The sequence below is a fragment of the Cetorhinus maximus genome, chromosome 20, assembly GCF_964194155.1.
Source record: "Cetorhinus maximus chromosome 20, sCetMax3.hap1.1, whole genome shotgun sequence".
In the NCBI taxonomy this organism is placed as follows: Eukaryota; Metazoa; Chordata; class Chondrichthyes; order Lamniformes; family Cetorhinidae; genus Cetorhinus; species Cetorhinus maximus.
Genome location: NC_135898.1, coordinates 38019871 through 38038979, shown reverse-complemented (window position 1 = coordinate 38038979; position 19109 = coordinate 38019871). Strand labels below are relative to the sequence as shown.

Below are 19109 nucleotides of genomic sequence, written 5' to 3'. Positions count from 1 at the left end.
AGTCATCCCTCCCTGCATTTGACAGGACACAGAAACAAGCAGAGGAATAACTTATATCAGCAGCAATTTGGAGCTTCCCATCCACCAAGACCTTCAAGACCCCCAACTGACCACATGGCTCTACAAAGCCCTATCTAGACACAAATCAAACATTTCCAACTTCATAACACTGACAAAACCTGGGGGAAAGCTTGGGCAGGAAACACCCTGCCAAATAAACACATGGTCTCTGACCCACCAATTTAACAACTAGGCTTCAATCTCCCCTAGAGCTTGTGGACAACCATCAACAGAATACCGACTGGACATGGTCAACGTGACCACCTGATGTACAAGTGATACTTCAAAACCTTGCCTTGCTGCCACTGCGGAAACCCTGACCAAAACAGTGAGCACATAATAACATGCTGGCCCCAGATCATGTTTGAGGGTGACATTCTAGAGTTACACTTGCTCTCCAGCAGGGCATTGGACTGGTTAGAGAACTTGACACGAAAATGCTGACAACAGTTACTGCTCTTAAACCCTTGTGAAAGAAGGTGACAACTCTACTATAAAAGCAAAACACTACGGATGCTAGAACAAAAGCAAAAATAGTCTACTGCATTCGCTGCTCCCAATGTGGTCTCCTCTACACTGGAGAGGCCAAACGCAGACTGGGTGACCGCTTTGCGGAACACCTTCGGTCTGTCCACAAGCATGACCCAGGCCTCCCTGTCGCTTGCCATTTCAACACACCACCCTGCTCTCATGCCCACATGTCCGTCCTTGGCCTGCTGCAATGTTCCAGTGAAGCTCAATGCAAACTGGAGGAACAGCACCTCATCTTCTGACTAAGCACTTTACAGCCTTCCAGACTTAATATTGAGTTCAACAATTTCAGGTCATGAACTCTCTCCTCCATCCCCACCCCCTTTCCGATCCCCCTTTTCCAATAATTTATCCTTTTTTTTACAAATATATTTTCTTTTCCCACCTATTTTTAAATTTATTTTTATCTATTGTTTTATCTCCACCTTTTAGCCCATTTCGATCCCTTCCCCCAACCCCACCCCCACTAGGGCCATCTGCCACTAGCTTGTCCTGCTTGCTACCCTTAATGTCCCCATTAGCACATTTCTTAGATAATATCACCACTGTCAACACCCCTTTGTCTTTTTGACATCTTTGGCAATCTCTTCTTTGACTTCACCTATCACTGGCCCCCTATCGAGCTCTACCTGTCCCACCCCCCTCTACCAGCTTATATTTCACCTCATTTCTCTATTCCCTTAGTTCTGATGAAGGGTCATACGGACTCGAAACATCAACTGTATTCCTCTTCGCAGATGCTGTCAGACCTGCTGAGTTTATCCAGGTATTTGTGTTTTTGTGTGACGACTCTAGTCCCTGCCTCACCCAATTGTTATGGAAGGGTTTATCTTATTTTTCTGAGGGAGGGGAATTTTTACCTTTTAGATTTGAAAAACACAAAGTTGCTATGCTGCTCAAAGGCACTGTCACGACTTACTGGGGGCAGTGTGCTGCATTATCAAGCCCCACTACTCCCCGAGCCACGACAAATGTAAAAAAGTTTGATCAACCCACCTAATTATTTAATTTAGGTTAACAAAATACAAACACCAGGTTTGTAAGCTTAATAAGTAAATAAATGTTTATTGAACAAATTTTCTTTAACAATTGCAAAGGAAATAAATATGAACTGCTAATTTCTAACTCTATAACCTAAACTCTACCCCTTCTTAAATCCCTATACACACATACAAGACACATAAGACACACAAAAACACAGATTTTAAGGATGGGATAAAACAGTTCAATAGCACCAATCCCGGAGTACAAGATTCAATGGGTTGATTTTGATCACTGCCTACCAAATTCCCTTCAGTTCTTTATTGATGACACGAGGTGGTCTTCCCAGCACTTTCACTCTTTAATTCACTGGTTGAGCACTTCCCTTTCAATGGCTCTAACAGTGATTTTCCCCTTTGCCTCTTGACAGGGGTTTTCAGAGAGAGAGCAGGTTATAGAGGTACGAGGAGAAAAAGCCAGCTAGCTATTAATTGCAGAATTACTGGAATCTTACACAGGAGGTGGTTTTAGGTCTTTTTCCTTTCAGGCTAGGAACTATTCTGCTACACTGCTCTCAGACAAACCATGGTCAGGAGCCAATTAAAGCTTGTTGCCAGGCAGTTCCCCATCAGACCAGACTCCTCCTCGGCACCATCCTGTCTTTCATGGCACACTCTGTTCCAGGACAACAACTTTGTATATATCCCTCACACTGTTCCAGGAGACATGTCCTTCAAACTCCAGCCATTGTAGCTTTAATCCACAGTCCAACAGAAATAAAAAGATATGTTCTTTACATGCCTCCACCCTTAAAAGAGATGAAACACCAATTCAAAAAGTATTTGTCACAAGGTATGTGACACATGGACAACATAACTCGAGACTCACTTCCATTCATCCTTCCTCCCCCTTATACAATCTTCAGCATTTCTTACCCCTTTAACTGTTATTTAACTTGTTTTAGTTACTTAACTTGTTTTACACTCAGGACAATGCACCCATAATCACATTATCTTTGCCAACAACGTGAACAATCTTTACATTGAATGTTTAGATAGAGTCTATTGTTTTAACCAGTCTCGCATTTCGAGTATTAAACTTTTCAATGAACGCCAGCGGATTATGGTCAGTGTAGATTAGTGTTTCTTTGTTATCATGTCAGACTGCAAAGAGTTAAGGAGGCAACAACAATGCGAGAGTTTCTTTTTTTACTGTAGAGAACTTCCTCTGATATTGATTTAATTTCTTGGAAAAGTACCCCACCAGCTTCTCTATCCCTAATTTATCATCTTGTAATAGGACTGCACCTACCCCCAAGTCACTAACATCAATTACCATTTTTAAAAGTTTGGTAAGTCAGGGGCGGCCAACACTGGTTCATTTATTAAGATTAATAAAGATGTATGTATGCCATCTCGTGCTACTTTACATGTTCTCGTGAGTCTTTCTAGAAGCATGGACACATAATCCAACGCGGAGGATTCATCTTTCTGCTTTAGGAGCTTTTCCTTGATCACTTTTAATGGACCTCTTATTTCATGGCCATAAATCAATTCAAATGGACTAAATCCAGTAGGTTCAACTGGAGAATCTCTAGTAGCAAATAGTAAGAAATCTAATCCTTTGTCCCAATCCTTTGGGTATTCACGGCAATAGGGCTTAATCATAGTTTTGAGAGTCTGATGGTATCTCTCAAAGCTCCCTCTGTCTGTGGATGATATGCAGTAGACTTTATTTGTTTGATACCCAAACTGCTGCTTATGTCCTGGAAAATTTTAGACATGAAGTTCGAACCTTGGTCAGAATGTATTTTAATTGGTAGGCCATAACGAGTGAAAAACTGAGTTAATTTTTCCACCACCACATTAGCTGTAATTGTCCTTAAAGGAATAGCTTCTGGAAATTGGGTTGACATATCCATGATTGTAAAGATATACTGATGTCCTGCTTTCGTTTTGGGTGACGGTCCTACACAATCTACTAATACCCGACTGAATGGTCCTTCAAAAACTGGTATGGGTATTAAAGGTGCTGGTTTGATTTCATGCTGAGGTTTACCTACTACCTTACATGTATGACACGTTTTACAAAATTGCACTACATCCTTGTGAAGTTATGGCCAGGTGAAATGCCTGTTTATCGATGCTTGGGTTTTCCGTATTCCTACATGTCCTGCCATTGGGATTACCTGTGCTACTCGCAATATCTTACGATATTTGGGCAGTGCCACTATCTGATAAACAATCATCTATTCCTCATCCGCAAGTCTGTGAGGGTGTCCGCACTTCCTCATCAGAACTCTGTTTTTAATGTAATAGCCCTCCGGAACTACTTCTGCCTCAGCTTCAGTGTGAGCTGACTGTGCTAACTTGTTTAACTCTGGATCTGCTTTCTAAGCCTCAATTAATAAAGACCTGCCAAACACTTCCTTTGAATTATCCTCATCCTTGAAGAAAGTTTCAGCTACTCTAACATCGGCTCGTGGTATCACTTTGACCTCTGGTGAAGGACTTTGTTTAGCCATTGCTCTGGTCACCACATACGATGGAAAAAATACCAGGAACTTATTCTTGTAACTGCGCCATCTCTTTAGCTTCTCTCGGACTTTCCATAATTATGGGCGAAGCTATAACCTTCACTCCTGTCAAATCATTCCCCAGGAGTAAATCAACTCCACCCACGGGTAATTTCTTAACCACTCCCGCAACCACTGATCCAGACAACAAATCACACTCCAATTGCACTTTGTACAATGGAACCGGTCTATACTCTCCACTTATCCTGTTTACCAATACTTTAGCTTTCACTGAACTCTCTGGAGGGAAAACTAGGTCTTCTCCAGCAAAAGGGTTTGAGTAACTCCTGTGTCCCTTAATATAGTTATGAATTTAGCTGCGTCATTTGATGAAAAGGGGGTTATCTTTCCTTTAGACAAAAACCCTTTATATCTCTCATCTACCTTAATCACTTCGCCTGTGTTCACAGCAGCGTTTACCTCCAGACCCTTATTTGTAGTTAAAGCTACAATTCAATCCGTGGCACTTTCTTTTTGAGTTCCTTTTTCGGACTCACTCTTGCAAACTTCAGTAAGGGCAATGGGCTCCCACACAACTTCCAACATTCTGAACTAATGTGTCCCACTTTATTACAATGGAAACACTTAGGCTTTCAAGTTTCACCTCCACCCTCAGTACCTTCCTTCCTGATCTGGGGAGGAGATCCCAAGGTATGCCCAGCGATCCATTCTTTAACCTAGCTACTTGCCTTCCTTTCACTCTCCCACTTTCTATCTTTTTCAATTTTATGGGGGTGATGGAAAAAAGGTTTTGTTTTATGGATCAGCTCGTAATCATCAGCCATTGCTGCTGCATGTCCAGCAGTTGCAACCCTTCGGCCTTCAACATGGGTTCTTATTAAAGAAAGATAGGGAGTTTTTAAATTCTTCCAAGAGAATGGTCTCTCTGAGCGCTTCACAGGTAGTTTCCTAATGCTCATATGTATCCACCTGTAAAACCCACTTTGCTTAATCCTTTCAAATTCAATGTAAGTTTGCCCAGGCTGCTTCCTTAAATTTCAAAACTTTTGTCTGTACGCTTCAGGAACCAACTCATATGCACTCAAAATGATCTTTCTCACTACATCATAATCCCTAGAAACCTCCTGAGACAGTAAAGCATAAGTTTCCTGTGCTCTACCTGTCAATTTGCTCTTCATGGGCAATGTCCAGTTTTCCTTTGGCCAGTTCATCTGTTCAGCTATCTTCTCAAATGAAATAAAGAATTCTTCAACATCCTGTTCCTAAAATTTTGGAACAGCTTGTAGTAATTTAAACATCTCCCCACTGGGTTTTGATCTGGGAATAAGTCCTGCCTCACCTACTGGCATCTCTCTTTTAACTGCCAGGATTCTAAGCTGGAATTCTCTCTCTCTCTTTCCTGCCTGTCTAACTTCACCATTTCTAACTCCCTTTGAAATGCTCTCTCTCTTTCCTTTCCTTTTCCTTTCTCTGCCCTTTCTTTTCCTGCTGCCTCTAGTTCTATTTTTTTTTATTTGCAACTGAATTTGAGCCCATTCCAATGGATGATCCCTTGGAGAACTCGGTCTCTCAGGTATTCCTTCCAATTTCAAATGCTGTCCCATCGCTTCGATTATCCCTGCTTTCCTAACTTTGGCAGGCAATCCTATTTTTAATTTACTTGCCAATTCGATTAACCTGGCTTTTGGGATCCCTTGTAAAATCGTCAGGGACATCTATTCCACTTGCAGGAAAGCTTTAGCAGTTTCCACTGCCATCTTATTTTTGACAGTACAAACTTGGTGTTTCATTTTAGCTTTTATTACTTACTAAATCTACATCCAAATTGTCGTTGTCTTTTGTTCCAAAATATCCCAGGCTCGAGCCCCCAAACTTTGTCACAACTCACTGGGGACAGTGCACTGTAATATCAAGCCCCACTGCTCCCCGAGTCACAACAAGTGTGAAAAAGCTTGATGAACCTACCTAATTGTTTAATTTAGGTTAACAAAATTTGAGCACCAGCTTTGTAAACTTAATAAGTAAATAACTTTTCTTTAACCAATGACAAAAGAAAGAAATGTGAACTGCTAATTTTTAACTCTATAACCTAAACTCTACCCCTTCTTAAATCCCTGTACACACACATACAAGACACATAAGAGACACAGAAACATGGATTTTAAGGGTGGGATAAAACAGTTCAATAGCACCAATTCCGTAGTACAGGATTTAATGGGTTAATTTTGATCAATGTCTTCCAAATTCCTTTCATTTCTTGGTTGATGACACAAGGTGGTCTTTCCAGCACTTTCAGTCTTTAGTTCACTCATTGAGCACTTGCTTTTTAACGTCTCCAACAGTGATTTTCGCCTTTGCCTCTTGACAGGGGTTTTCAGAGAGAGAGCAGGTTATAGAGATATGAAGCGAAAAGCCAGATAGCTATTATTATAGAATTACTGAAATCTTACACACACACGAGGGGTATTCGGTCTTTTTCCTTTTAAGCTAGGAGCTATTCTGCTGCACTGCTCTCACACAAGCCTCGGTCACCTGGTCAGGAGCCAATTAAAACATTGTTGCCAAGCAGTTCCCCGTTAGACCAGGCTCCTCCTCGACACCATCCTGCCTTTCATGGCACACTGTGTTCCAGTACAGCAACATTGTGTATATCCCTCACACTGTTCCAGGAGATATCCTTCAAACTGCAGCCATTGTAATTTTAATCCACAGTCCAACAGAAAAAAAAAGATATGTTCTTTATGGCACATTGCACTACGCTGTTTACCATAGAACAGGCAATTTGCCTGCTTCCAGGCTTCTGGGAATACTGTGAGGAAAAGCACCCCACACCATCAAATGTCTCTCTCGTAGGAACGGACACATCCTCCAACCCTTCTCCTGCCAGTACAATGGAGACCAAGACCAAAAATATCAGCAACATAAGTTGTGCGTGTATCACGGTGGAGGGAAACAGGAGCCTCAGGACAAAGTACACCTATTTATCTTAAAGTCTCAGGAAGACCAGGAACGCATCTGCAGCTGGCAAGCTGTCCATCCTCAATGTTAAAATTCCCATCATGTGTTTAAAACTTCCCATATCCTCTGCCTTCTTGGCACTGATGGAATTCCTTTTTGAAACCTCTCCCCCTCTCTCTCTCCTCCATTAAGACTCGCTCTAATTTCTATATATTCAACCAAATTTTTCATCACTAGTATCCCCTTCAGTGGCTTGGTGTCATTTTTTGTCAGATTATACTCCAGTCACGTGCCTTAGGACTTAAAGGATGTGTCGTTCATATGCCTGACAGCAGACTCCCAAAAAACTGCTCTACTCGAAATTCAGTGGCAGCAGGAGCCTCCAAGGAGTACATTGGAAATGCTTTAGGGATGTCCTCAAACCATCCCTGAAGAGATCAAACATCCCACCGATTCATGGGAATCCCTGGCTTGTGACCGACCAGAAAGGAGAAGGCTCATCAGCAAGACATCGAACATATTGAGAGATTTCGTCAGCAATATGCAGAGGTGAATCAAGTTGTCAGAGAGAGCACTCAAATCTCGAAACAACGTATTTACCCCATCCTCCAAGCATCATCTGCCCTACATCTGGCAGAGTCTGCAGATCGTGCACTGGACTTATCAGCCATCTAGGAACCCATGAGTCGGAGTGGAAGGATGTCATCCCCGGCCCTGAGATCCTATTTACGGAAGATGCTGTACAAACATGTGTTGCAGCTGTTGATTCTAACAATGCCATTGTCCGCGCGTTGTCCCCCCACCAATCCATTTCAGCCCCCTCCATTATTACATTGCAAAGTAACTCTGCACCATGGTTACAACTATACCGGATGTTGCATGAATATGACAACCAGAACAATAGCCACAGTTCCCAAGGGGTCGGGAAATCATCGATGATCAGGGGAGTGTGGGAGGGGTTCAGGGTAAAGGTGTTAGTGTCGTGGGGGGGAATGGCAGGATTAGGGCAGTGTGAGGCAGAGGGAGGGGGTGGGGGTGGGAGTGGGGGCGGGGGGGTGAAGGCGGAGGGCGGGGGGGTGAAGGCGGAGGGCGGGGGGGTGAAGGCGGAGGGCGGGGGGGTGAAGGCGGAGGGCGGGGGGGTGAAGGCGGAGGGCGGGGGGGTGAAGGCGGAGGGCGGGGGGGTGAAGGCGGAGGGCGGGGGGGTGAAGGCGGAGGGCGGGGGGGTGAAGGCGGAGGGCGGGGGGGTGAAGGCGGAGGGCGGGGGGGTGAAGGCGGAGGGCGGGGGGGTGAAGGCGGAGGGCGGGGGGGTGAAGGCGGAGAGCGGGGGGGTGAAGGCGGAGGGCGGGGGGGTGAAGGCGGAGGGCGGGGGGGTGAAGGCGGAGGGCGGGGGGGTGAAGGCGGAGGGCGGGGGGGTGAAGGCGGAGGGCGGGGGGGTGAAGGCGGAGGGCGGGGGGGTGAAGGCGGAGGGCGGGGGGGTGAAGGCGGAGGGCGGGGGGGTGAAGGCGGAGGGCGGGGGGGTGAAGGCGGAGGGCGGGGGGGTGAAGGCGGAGGGCGGGGGGGTGAAGGCGGAGGGCGCGGGGGTGAAGGCGGAGGGCGGGGGGGTGAAGGCGGGGGGCGGGGGGTGAAGGCGGAGGGGTGAAGGCGGAGGGCGGGGGGGTGAAGGCGGAGAGCGGGGGGGTGAAGGCGGGGGGCGGGGGGTGAAGGCGGAGGGGTGAAGGCGGAGGGCGGGGGGGTGAAGGCGGAGGGCGGGGGGGTGAAGGCGGAGGGCGCGGGGGTGAAGGCGGAGGGCGGGGGGGTGAAGGCGGAGGGCGGGGGGGTGAAGGCGGAGGGCGCGGGGGTGAAGGCGGAGGGCGGGGGGGTGAAGGCGGGGGGCGGGGGGTGAAGGCGGAGGGGTGAAGGCGGAGGGCGGGGGGGTGAAGGCGGAGGGCGGGGGGGTGAAGGCGGAGGGCGGGGGGGTGAAGGCGGAGGGCGGGGGGGTGAGGGCGAAGGGCGGGGGGTGAGGGCAGAGGGCGGGGGGGTGAGGGCGAAGGGCGGGGGGGTGAGGGCGGAGGGCGGGGGGGTGAGGGCGGAGGGCGGGGGGGTGAGGGCGGAGGGCGAGGGTGAGGGCGGAGGGCGGGGGGGTGAGGGCGGGGGGGCTGGGGGGCAGAGGGCGGAGGGCAGAGGGCAAGGATGGAGGCGGAGGGTGAGGGGAGAGGGCGAGGGCAGAGGGCGAGGATGGAGGCGGAGGGCGAGGGCAGAGGGCGAGGACGGAGGCCGAGGGCAGAGGGCGAGGACGGAGGCAGAGGGCAGAGGGCGAGGACGGAGGCAGAGGGCAGAGGGCGAGGACGGAGGCAGAGGGCAGAGGGCGAGGACGGAGGCAGAGGGCAGAGGGCGAGGGCGAAGGGCGAGGGTGAGGACGGAGGCCGAGGGCAGAGGGCGAGGGTGAGGACGGAGGGCGGAGGCAGAGGGCGAGGGCGGAGGGCGAGGGCGGAGGGCCGAGGGCGAGGGCGGAGGCGGAGGGCAGAGGGCAGAGGGCAGAGATGGAGGGCAGAGGGCAGAGGACGAGGGCAGAGGGTGAGGACGGAGGGCAGAGTGCAAGGGTGAGGACGGAGGGCGGAGGGCAAGGGCAGAGGGCGAGGGCAGAGGGCAAGGGTATAGGTGGGAGTGAGGGGGGTGATGTGGAGGGTGAGGGCGAAGGTGAGGGGTGGTGGTGGGAGTGAGGGTTGAGTGGTGGGAATGAGGGTGAGGGTTGAGTGGTGGGAGTGAGGGTGAGGTGGAGGGTGATGGTGGGGCGGAGGGCGGGGGCGGGGGGCGGGGGCGGAGGGCAGGGGCGGAGGGCAGGGGCGGAGGGGCGAGAGTATAGGTGGGAGTGAGGGGGTGAGTTGGAGGGTGATGGTGGGAGTGAGGGGTGATGGTGGGAGTGAGGGGTGGTGGTGGGAGTGAGGGTGAGGGTTGAGTGGTGGGAGGGTGTGAGGGGGAGGGGGAAGGTGGGGGGCAGGGGGCGAGGGCAAGGGGCGGGAGCCAAGGGCGAGGAGTGGAGGGCGAGGGGCGGAGGGTCAGGTGTGAGGAGTAGAGTGTGAGGTGTGAGGGGTGGGGGGTGAGGGGTGAGGAGTGGAGGGTGAGGGGTGAGGAGTGGAGGGTGAGGGGTGAGGAGTGGAGGGTGAGGGGGTGAGGAGTGGAGGGTGAGGGGGTGAGGAGTGGAGGGTGAGGGGGTGAGGAGTGGAGGGTGAGGGGGTGAGGAGTGGAGGGTGAGGGGGTGAGGAGTGGAGGGTGAGGGAGTGAGGAGTGGAGGGTGAGGGGGTGAGGAGTGGAGGGTGAGGGGGTGAGGAGTGGAGGGTGAGGGGGTGAGGAGTGGAGGGTGAGGGGGTGAGGAGTGGAGGGTTAGGGGGTGAGGAGTGGAGGGTGAGGGGGTGGAGGGTGAGGGGTAGGGGGTGGAGGGTAGGTGGGGAGTTGAGGGTGGGGGGTGGAGGGTAGGTGGGGGGTGAGGAGTGGAGGGTGAGGGGAGGGGGTTGAGGGTGGAGGGTAGGTGGGGGGTGAGGAGTGGAGGGTGAGGGGAGGGGGTTGAGGGTGGGGGTGGAGGGTAGGTGGGGGGTGAGGAGTGGAGGGTGAGGGGAGGGGGTTGAGGGTGGGGGTGGAGGGTAGGTGGGGGGTGAGGAGTGGAGGGTGAGGGGAGGGGGTTGAAGGTGGGGGTGGAGGGTAGGTGGGGGGTGAGGAGTGGAGGGTGAGGGGAGGGGGTTGAGGGTGGAGGGTAGGTGGGGGGTGAGGAGTGGAGGGTGAGGGGAGGGGGTGGAGGGTAGGTGGGGGGTGAGGAGTGGAGGGTGAGGGGAGGGGGTTGAGGGTGGGGGTGGGGACAATGGGACCCTCAGTCTCTCCCCGGTCCCCGCACTCACCCAGCTCCGATTTCCCGTACTTGTGTCCGGCCACCTGGTGACTGAGGGGGGTGCAGCCGTTCGGGAAGCGGTGGAGGCCGAGGCCCAGGCCCAGGCTGGGGGCCGGTCCGGCCGAGCTCAGGCCGCTGTCCATCACCGGGACAGAGCGGGGATCCTACCCGGCCAGAGCCCCGACTGTCCGGGACAGGCCGGGACCGCACGGCCGCCGCCACCGCCTCAAATCCATGGAGCTTTCGAGAGAGACCGTTCCCCCTTCCCCGTGACTCGGCTTCCGTGTCCCTCAGAGGGCGGAACTGACGGCAACGCGCAAGAGGCAGCAGCAAATACAGGGAGTGTACACAGACTGGGGATAGGAATGCAGAATAAGCAGGGAGTGTACACAGACTGAGGCTAGACCAATGCAGAACAGAGAGGGAGTGGGCACAGACTGGGGGTAGAGCAATGCAGAATAAACAGACTGGGGGGTAGAGCAATGCAGATTTAACAGGGAGTGTACACAGACTGAGGCTAGACCAACGCAGAACAGAGAGGGAGTGTGCACAGAATGGGGTAGAGCAATGCAGAATAAACAGGAAGTGTACACAGACTGGGGGGTAGAGCAATGCAGAATAAACAGACTGGGGGGTAGAGCAATGCAGAATAAACAGACTGGGGGGTAGAGCAATGCAGAATAAACAGGAAGTGTACACAGACTGGGGGTAGAGCAATGCAGAATAAACAGACTGGGGGGTAGAGCAATGCAGAATAAACAGACTGGGGGGTAGAGCAATGCAGAATAAACAGGAAGTGTACACAGACTGGGGGTAGAGCAATGCAGAATAAACAGACTGGGGGTAGAGCAATGCAGAATAAACAGGGAGTGTACACAGACTGCAGGTAGAGCAATGCAGAATAAACAGGAAGTGTACACAGACTGGGGGTAGAGCAATGCAGAATAAACAGGGAGTGTACATAGACTGGGGGTAGAGCAATGCAGAATAAACAGACTGGAGGTAGAGCAATGCAGAATAAACAGGGAGTGTACATAGACTGGGGATAGAGCAATGCAGAACAGCGAGAGAGTGTACACAGACTGGGGATAGGAATGCAGAATAAACAGGGAGTGTACAAAGTCTGATGCTAGACCAATGCAGAACAGAGAGGGAGTGTACACAGACTGGGGGGTAGAGCATTGCAGAACAGAGAGGGAGTGTGCACAGACTAGGGGTAGAGCAATGCAGAATAAACAGACTGGGGGTAGAGCAACACAGAATAAACTGGGAGTGTACACAGACTGGGGGTAGAGCAATGCAGAATAAACAGGGAGTGTACACAGTCTGAGGCTAGATCAATGCAGAACAGAGAGGGAGTGTACACAGACTGGGGGGTAGAGCAATGCAGAATAGCCAATAGCGTACACAGTATGGGAATACAGCAATGCAGGTTACACAGGAAGCGTCCACAGACTGGGGGTACAGCAATGCAGAATAGCCAATAGTGTGCACTGTATGGGGATACAGCAATGCAAGTTACACAGACTGAGATGAACGCAATACAGAATAAGCAAGGAGTGTACACAGACGGGAATAGAGAATGTAGAATAGACAGGGAGTATACACACGCTGGGGATAAAGCATTGCAGAACAGACATTACACGCAGAGTGGGTTTAGAATAATGCACAACAGACAGGGAGTGTGCACATACTGGGGATAGATCAATGCAGAAAAGACAGGGAGTGTACAAATGCTGGGGGTTGAGTAATGTGGAATAGACAGGGAGCGTACACAGACTTGAGATCGAGGAATGCAGAATACACAGGGAGTGCACACAGAGTGAGAATAGAGAATGCAGAATAGACAAGGAGCATACACAGGCTGGGAATAAAGCATTGCAGAACAGACAGGTAGTGCATGCAGACTGGGGTTAGAACAATGCAGAATAGATAGGGAATGTATGCAGGCTGGGGACAGAGCAGTGCAGAACAGACAGGGAGTGTACACACAAGGGAAGAGCAATGGAGAATTGACAGGGTGTGTACACAGACTGGGGGTAAAGCAATGCAGAACAGACAGGGAGTGCCGACAGACTGAGGAGATAGTAATACAGAATAGAAAAGGATTGTACACAGATTGGGGATAGAGCAACGCAGAATAGACAGGGAGTGCACACAGACTGGGGATAGAGCAATGCAGAAAATACAGAAAGTGTTCACAGACTGGGATCAGATCAATGCAGGATAGAGGAGTGCGCACAGACTGCAGATAGAGCAATGCAAAATACAGAGGGAATGTCCACAGACTAAGATGAGAGAAATGCATAATTGACAGAGTCTACACATGCTGGGGATAGTGCAATGCAGAATAAACTGGGAATGCACACAGACTGGGGAAAGAGCAATGCAGAACAGAGAGGGTGTGCACGCAGACTGGGGATAGAGCAATGCTGAATAGACAGGGATTGTACACAGACTGGGGATAGACCAATGATGAATAGGCAGGAAGTATACAAAGACTGGGGATAGAGCAATGCAGAATAGTCAATAGTGCACTCAATATGGGAGCAGAGCAATGCAGAACAGAGAGGGAGTGTATAAAGACTGGGGATAGAGCACTGCAGAATAGACGGAGTGTGCACAAGCATGGATAGAGCAATGCAGCAAACACAGGGATTGTACACAGACTGGGATCAGAGCAATAAAGCTTGGACAGGGATTGTACACAGAGTGGGGATAGAGCAATGCAGAATAGCCAGGGAGTGTACATATGCTGGGGATAGGGCAATGCAGAATGGACAGGTGGTGCGCACAGACTGGGGTCAGAGCATGGCAGAACAGTCAGGAAGTGTACAGAGACTGGGGATAGAGCAATGAAGAATAGACAGGGAGTGAACAAAACCAGGGATAGAGCAAAGCAGCAATACAAGGAGTGTACACAGACTGGGATCAGAGCAGTGCAGAAGAAACAGGGAGTGCACACAGACTAGGATGAGAACAATGCAGAATAGCCAGGGTGTGTACACAGATTGGAGAAAGAACAATGAAGAATAGAGAGTGAATGTACAGAGATGGAGCAATGCAGAACAGAGAGAGAGTGTACACTGTTTAGGGATAGAGCAATGGGGAATAAACAGGGAGTGTACGCAGACTGGGGAGAGTGCATTGCAGAACAGACAGGGAGTGTACACAGACTGGGGATAAAGCAATGCAGAATCGACTTGGAATGCACACAGACTGGCATAGGGCAATAAGTTTATACAGGGAGTGTACGCAGACCGGGGATAAAGCAATGCAGCAAATACAGCGATTGTACCAGACTGGGATCAGAGCAATACAGAATATACAGGGAGTGCACACAGACTGGGGATAGAGCAATGTAGAATGCAGAGGAAGTGTCCAGAAACTGGGGTGAGAGAAATGCAGAATTGACCGAGAGTGCATACACACTGGCGATAAAGCAATGCGGAATAGACAGGGAGTGTACAAAGATTGGGGATAGAGCAATGCAGAATAGCCAATAATGTATACAATATGGGAATAGAGCAATGCGGAATAGACAAGGAGTGTACACAGACTGGCGATAGAGCAATGCAGAATAGACAGGGAGTGTACACCACTAGGGACAGAGCAATGCAGAAATACAGGGATGTGCACAGGCTGGGGATAGAGCAATGCAGAAAGGACAGGTAGTGCACACAGACTGGGGTTAGAGGAATGCAGAACAGACAGGGAGTGTGCACAGTCTGGGGATAGAGCAATGCAGAATAGATAGGGATGTACACAGGGGATAGAGCAATGAAGAATATACTCGGAGCATACAAAAACTGGGGAAAGCGCAATGCAGAAAACAGGTAGTGTAAGCATGCTGGGGATAGAGCAATGCAGAATAGGCAGGGAGTCTACACATGCTGGGGATAGAGCAACACAGAATAGACAGGTAGTGTACACAGACTGAGGTTAGAGCAATGTAGAACAGTCAGGGACTGTACACAGATTCAAAATAGAACATTGCAGAATAGACTTGGAGTGTACACAGACTGGGGATGGAGCAATGCAGAATACACAGGGAGTGTACACAGACTGGGGAAAGAGCAGTGCAGAAAAGACAGGGAGTTCACACAGACTGGGTATAGATCAATACAGAATAGCCAATAGTGTACTCAGTATGGGATTAGAGCAATGCAGAATAGACAGGGAGTGAACACAGACTGGGGATAGAGCAATGCAGAATAGCCAATAGTGTATTCAGTATGGGAGTAGAGCAATTCAGAATAGACAGGGAGTGTACACAAACTGGCGATAGAGCAATGCAGAACAGAGAGGGAGTATAAAGACTGGGGATGGAGCACTGCAGAATAGACAGGGAGTATACACAACCAGGGATAGAGCAATGCAGCAAATACAGGGATTGTACACTTACTGGGATCAGAGCAATAAAGAATAGACAGGGAGTGCGCACAGACTAGGGATAAAGCAATGCAGAACAGACTGGGAGTGCCGATAGACTGGGGAGAGAGCAATACAGAATCGAAAAAGTGTACGCAGACTGGAGATAGAGCAATGCAGAGTAGACAGGGAGTGTACACAGACTGGCGATAGAGCAATGCAGCAAATACAGGAAACGTACACAGACTGGGATCAGATCAATGCAGGACAGACAAGGAGTACAAACAGACCAGGGATAGAGCAATGCAGAATACAGAGGGAGTGTCCACAGACTTGGATGATAGAAATGCAGAATTGACAGAGAGTCTTCACATGCTGGGGATAGTGCAATGCAGAATAGACAGGATGTGTACACAGACTGTGGATAGAGCAATACGGAACAGACTGGGAGTGTACACAGGCTGGGGATAGAGCAGTGCATAAAAGACGGGTAGTGTAAACAGACTGGGGATAGAGCAATACAGAATAGACAGGTAGTGGACAAAACAAAGGACAGAGCAATGCAGAAATACAGGAACTGTACAGAGGCTGGGGATAGAGCAATGCAGTATGGACAGGTAGTGCACACAGACTGGGGTTAGAAGAATGCAGAACAAACATGGAGTGTACACAGTCTGGGGATAGAGTAATGCAGGACAGACACGTAGTGCACATGCACTGGTGTTAGAAGAATGCAGAATAGACAGCGAGAGTACGCAGACTGGGGATAGAGCCATGAAGAATAGACTCGGAGTGTACAAAAACTGGGGATAGAGCAATGCAGAAAACACAGGTAGTGCACACATGCTGGAGATAGAGCAATGCAGAATAGACATGGAGTGCACACATACTACGGATATATCAATGAGGGAGTGTCCACAGACTGTGGATAGAGCAATACGGAACAGACTGGGAGTCTACACAGGCTGGGGATAGACCAGTGCAGAACAGACAGGGAGCATACACAGACGGGGATAGACCAATGCAGAATAGATTCGGAGTGTACACAGACTGGGGATAGAGCAGTGCATAAAAGACAGGTAGTGTAAATAGACTGGGGATAGAGCAATGCAGAATAGACAGGGATTGTACACAAACTGGGGATAGAGCAATGCAGAATAGACAGGGAGTGTACACAGACAGAGATGAGAACAATGTAGAATAGACAGTAACTGTACACATGCTGGGGATAGGGCAATGCAGAATAGACAGGGAGTGCATACAACCAGGGATAGAGCAATGCAGCATAGCCAATAGTGTACACAGTATGGGATTAGAGCAATGCGGAATAGACAGGGACTGTACACAGACTGGGGATAGAGCAATGCAGAATAGACAGGGAGTGCACACAACCAGGGTTAGAGCAATGCAGCAATAAAGGGAGTGTATACAGGCTGGAGATAGAGCAATGGAGAACAGACAGGAGGTGTACACAGACTGGTGATAGAACAATGCAGAAAACACGGGTAGTGTAAACAGGCTGGGGATAGAGAAATGCAGAATATTCAGGGAGTGTACACATGCTGGGGATAGAGCAATGCGGAATAGACAGGGAGATTCCACAAACTGGGGATAGAGCAATGATGAACAGACAGGGAGTGTACAGAGACTGGGGATAGAGCAATGCAGAACACACTGGGACTGTACACAGACTAGCGATAAAGCAATGAGGCACAGACAGGTAGTGTACACAGGCTGGGGAGGGAGCAATGCAAAATAGACAGGGAGTGTACACAAATTGGGGATGGAACAATTCAGAACAGACAGGGAATGCACACAGACTGGGGATAGAGAAATGCAGAATAGACAGGTAGTGTACACAGAGTGGGGGTAGAGCAATGCAGAATAGAGAAGGAATGTATGCAGACTGGGGATAGAGCAATGTGGAATAGATTGGGGAGACAGCAATGCAGAATGGACAGGTAATGTACACAGATTGGGGATAGAGCAATGTAGAATAGACAAGGAGCCTATTCATACTGGGGATAGAGGAATGTGGAATGGACAGGTAGTGTACACAGGCTGGCGATAGTGCAATGCAGAACAGATGGAGTTTACACACACTGGGGACAGCAATGCATTATAGACAGGGAGTGTACACAGACTCGGGATAGAGCAATGCGGAATGGACAGGGAGTATACACTAACTGTGAATGGAGCAATGCAGAGCAGAGAGGAAGTTTACACAGACTGGGATGAGAGCAATGCAGAACAGAGAGGGGGTGTACACAGAATGAGGATAGAGCAATGTGGAATAGGCTGGGCGTGTACCCAGACTGGGAATAGAGGAAGGCAGAATACAGAGGCAGTGTACACAATCTGAGATGAGAACAATATAAAATAGACAGGGAGTGAACACAGATTGGGAATGGAGCAATGCAGAACAGAGAGGGAATGTAAACAGAGTGGGGATAGAGCAATGCAGAATAGAGAAGGAATGTATGCAGACTGGGGATAGAGCAATGTGGAATAGATTGGGGAGACAGCAATGCAGAATGGACAGGTAATGTACACAGATTGGGGATAGAGCAATGTAGAATAGACAAGGAGCCTATTCATACTGGGGATAGAGGAATGTGGAATGGACAGGTAGTGTACACAGGCTGGCGATAGAGCAATGCAGAACAGATGGAGTTTACACACACTGGGGACAGCAATGCATTATAGACAGGGAGTGTACACAGACTCGGGATAGAGCAATGCAGAATGGACAGGGAGTATACACTAACTGTGAATGGAGCAATGCAGAGCAGAGAGGAAGTTTACACAGACTGGGATGAGAGCAATGCAGAACAGAGAGGGGGTGTACACAGAATGAGGATAGAGCAATGTGGAATAGGCTGGGCGTGTACCCAGACTGGGAATAGAGGAAGGCAGAATACAGAGGCAGTGTACACAATCTGAGATGAGAACAATATAAAATAGACAGGGAGTGAACACAGATTGGGAATGGAGCAATGCAGAACAGAGAGGGAATGTAAACAGAGTGGGGATAGAGCAATGCAGAATAGACACGAGTGTACACAGACTGGGGATAGAGCAATGCAGAATAGACAAGGAGTGTACAGGCTGGGGGCAGAGCAATGCAGAATAGACAAGTAGTCTAAATATGCTGGAGATAGAGCGATGCAGAATAGAAAGGGAGTGTAGACAGACTGGGGATAGAGGAATGCAGAATAGACTGGGAGTGTATACAGACTGGCAATAGGGCAATGCAGCAAGTACAGGGAGTGTACACAAACTGGGATGAGAGCAATGCAGTATGTACAGGGAGTTTACACAGACTAGCTATAGATCAATGCAGAATCAATAGATAGTGTACACAGACTGGGGATAGAGCAATACAGAATAGACAGGGAGTCTACACAGCCTGTGGACGGAGAAATGCTGAATACACGGGGAGAGTACAGAGACTGGGGATAGAGCAATGCAGAATAGACAGGGAGTGCACACACTCTGGGGATAGAGCAATGCAGACTAGACAGGGACTGTACACATGCTGGGATGAGAGCAATGCAGTATATACAGGTCGTGTACACAGACTAGATATAGAGCAATGCAGAATAAACAGGCCGTGTACACAGACTGGGGATAGAGCAATGCAGAATTGACAGGAAGTGAACACAGACTGGGATAAGAGCAATGCAGAACAGAGAGGTATTGTACACAGACTGAGGATTGGGCAATGCAGAATACACAGGGACTGTACTTGAAACATATGTACTTGTAAACGTAACACGTATAGCCGAGTTAAAGGGGGAGTAATGTAGTAAT

At 49.4% G+C, this 19109-nt stretch overlaps 1 protein-coding gene across 1 annotated transcript in view; it reads right to left on the bottom strand.

Moving 5' to 3' along the window:
* The window catches only part of ipmkb (inositol polyphosphate multikinase b), a 104587-nt gene extending 93329 nt beyond the window's left edge, over window positions 1-11258 (bottom strand). The window contains exon 1 of the mRNA XM_078565915.1: window positions 10936-11258. Coding sequence (XP_078422041.1) covers window positions 10936-11068 — 133 coding nt within the window. The 5' untranslated portion in view covers window positions 11069-11258. The remainder of the gene's footprint in view (window positions 1-10935) is intronic.
* Window positions 11259-19109: the final 7851 nt, after the last annotated feature.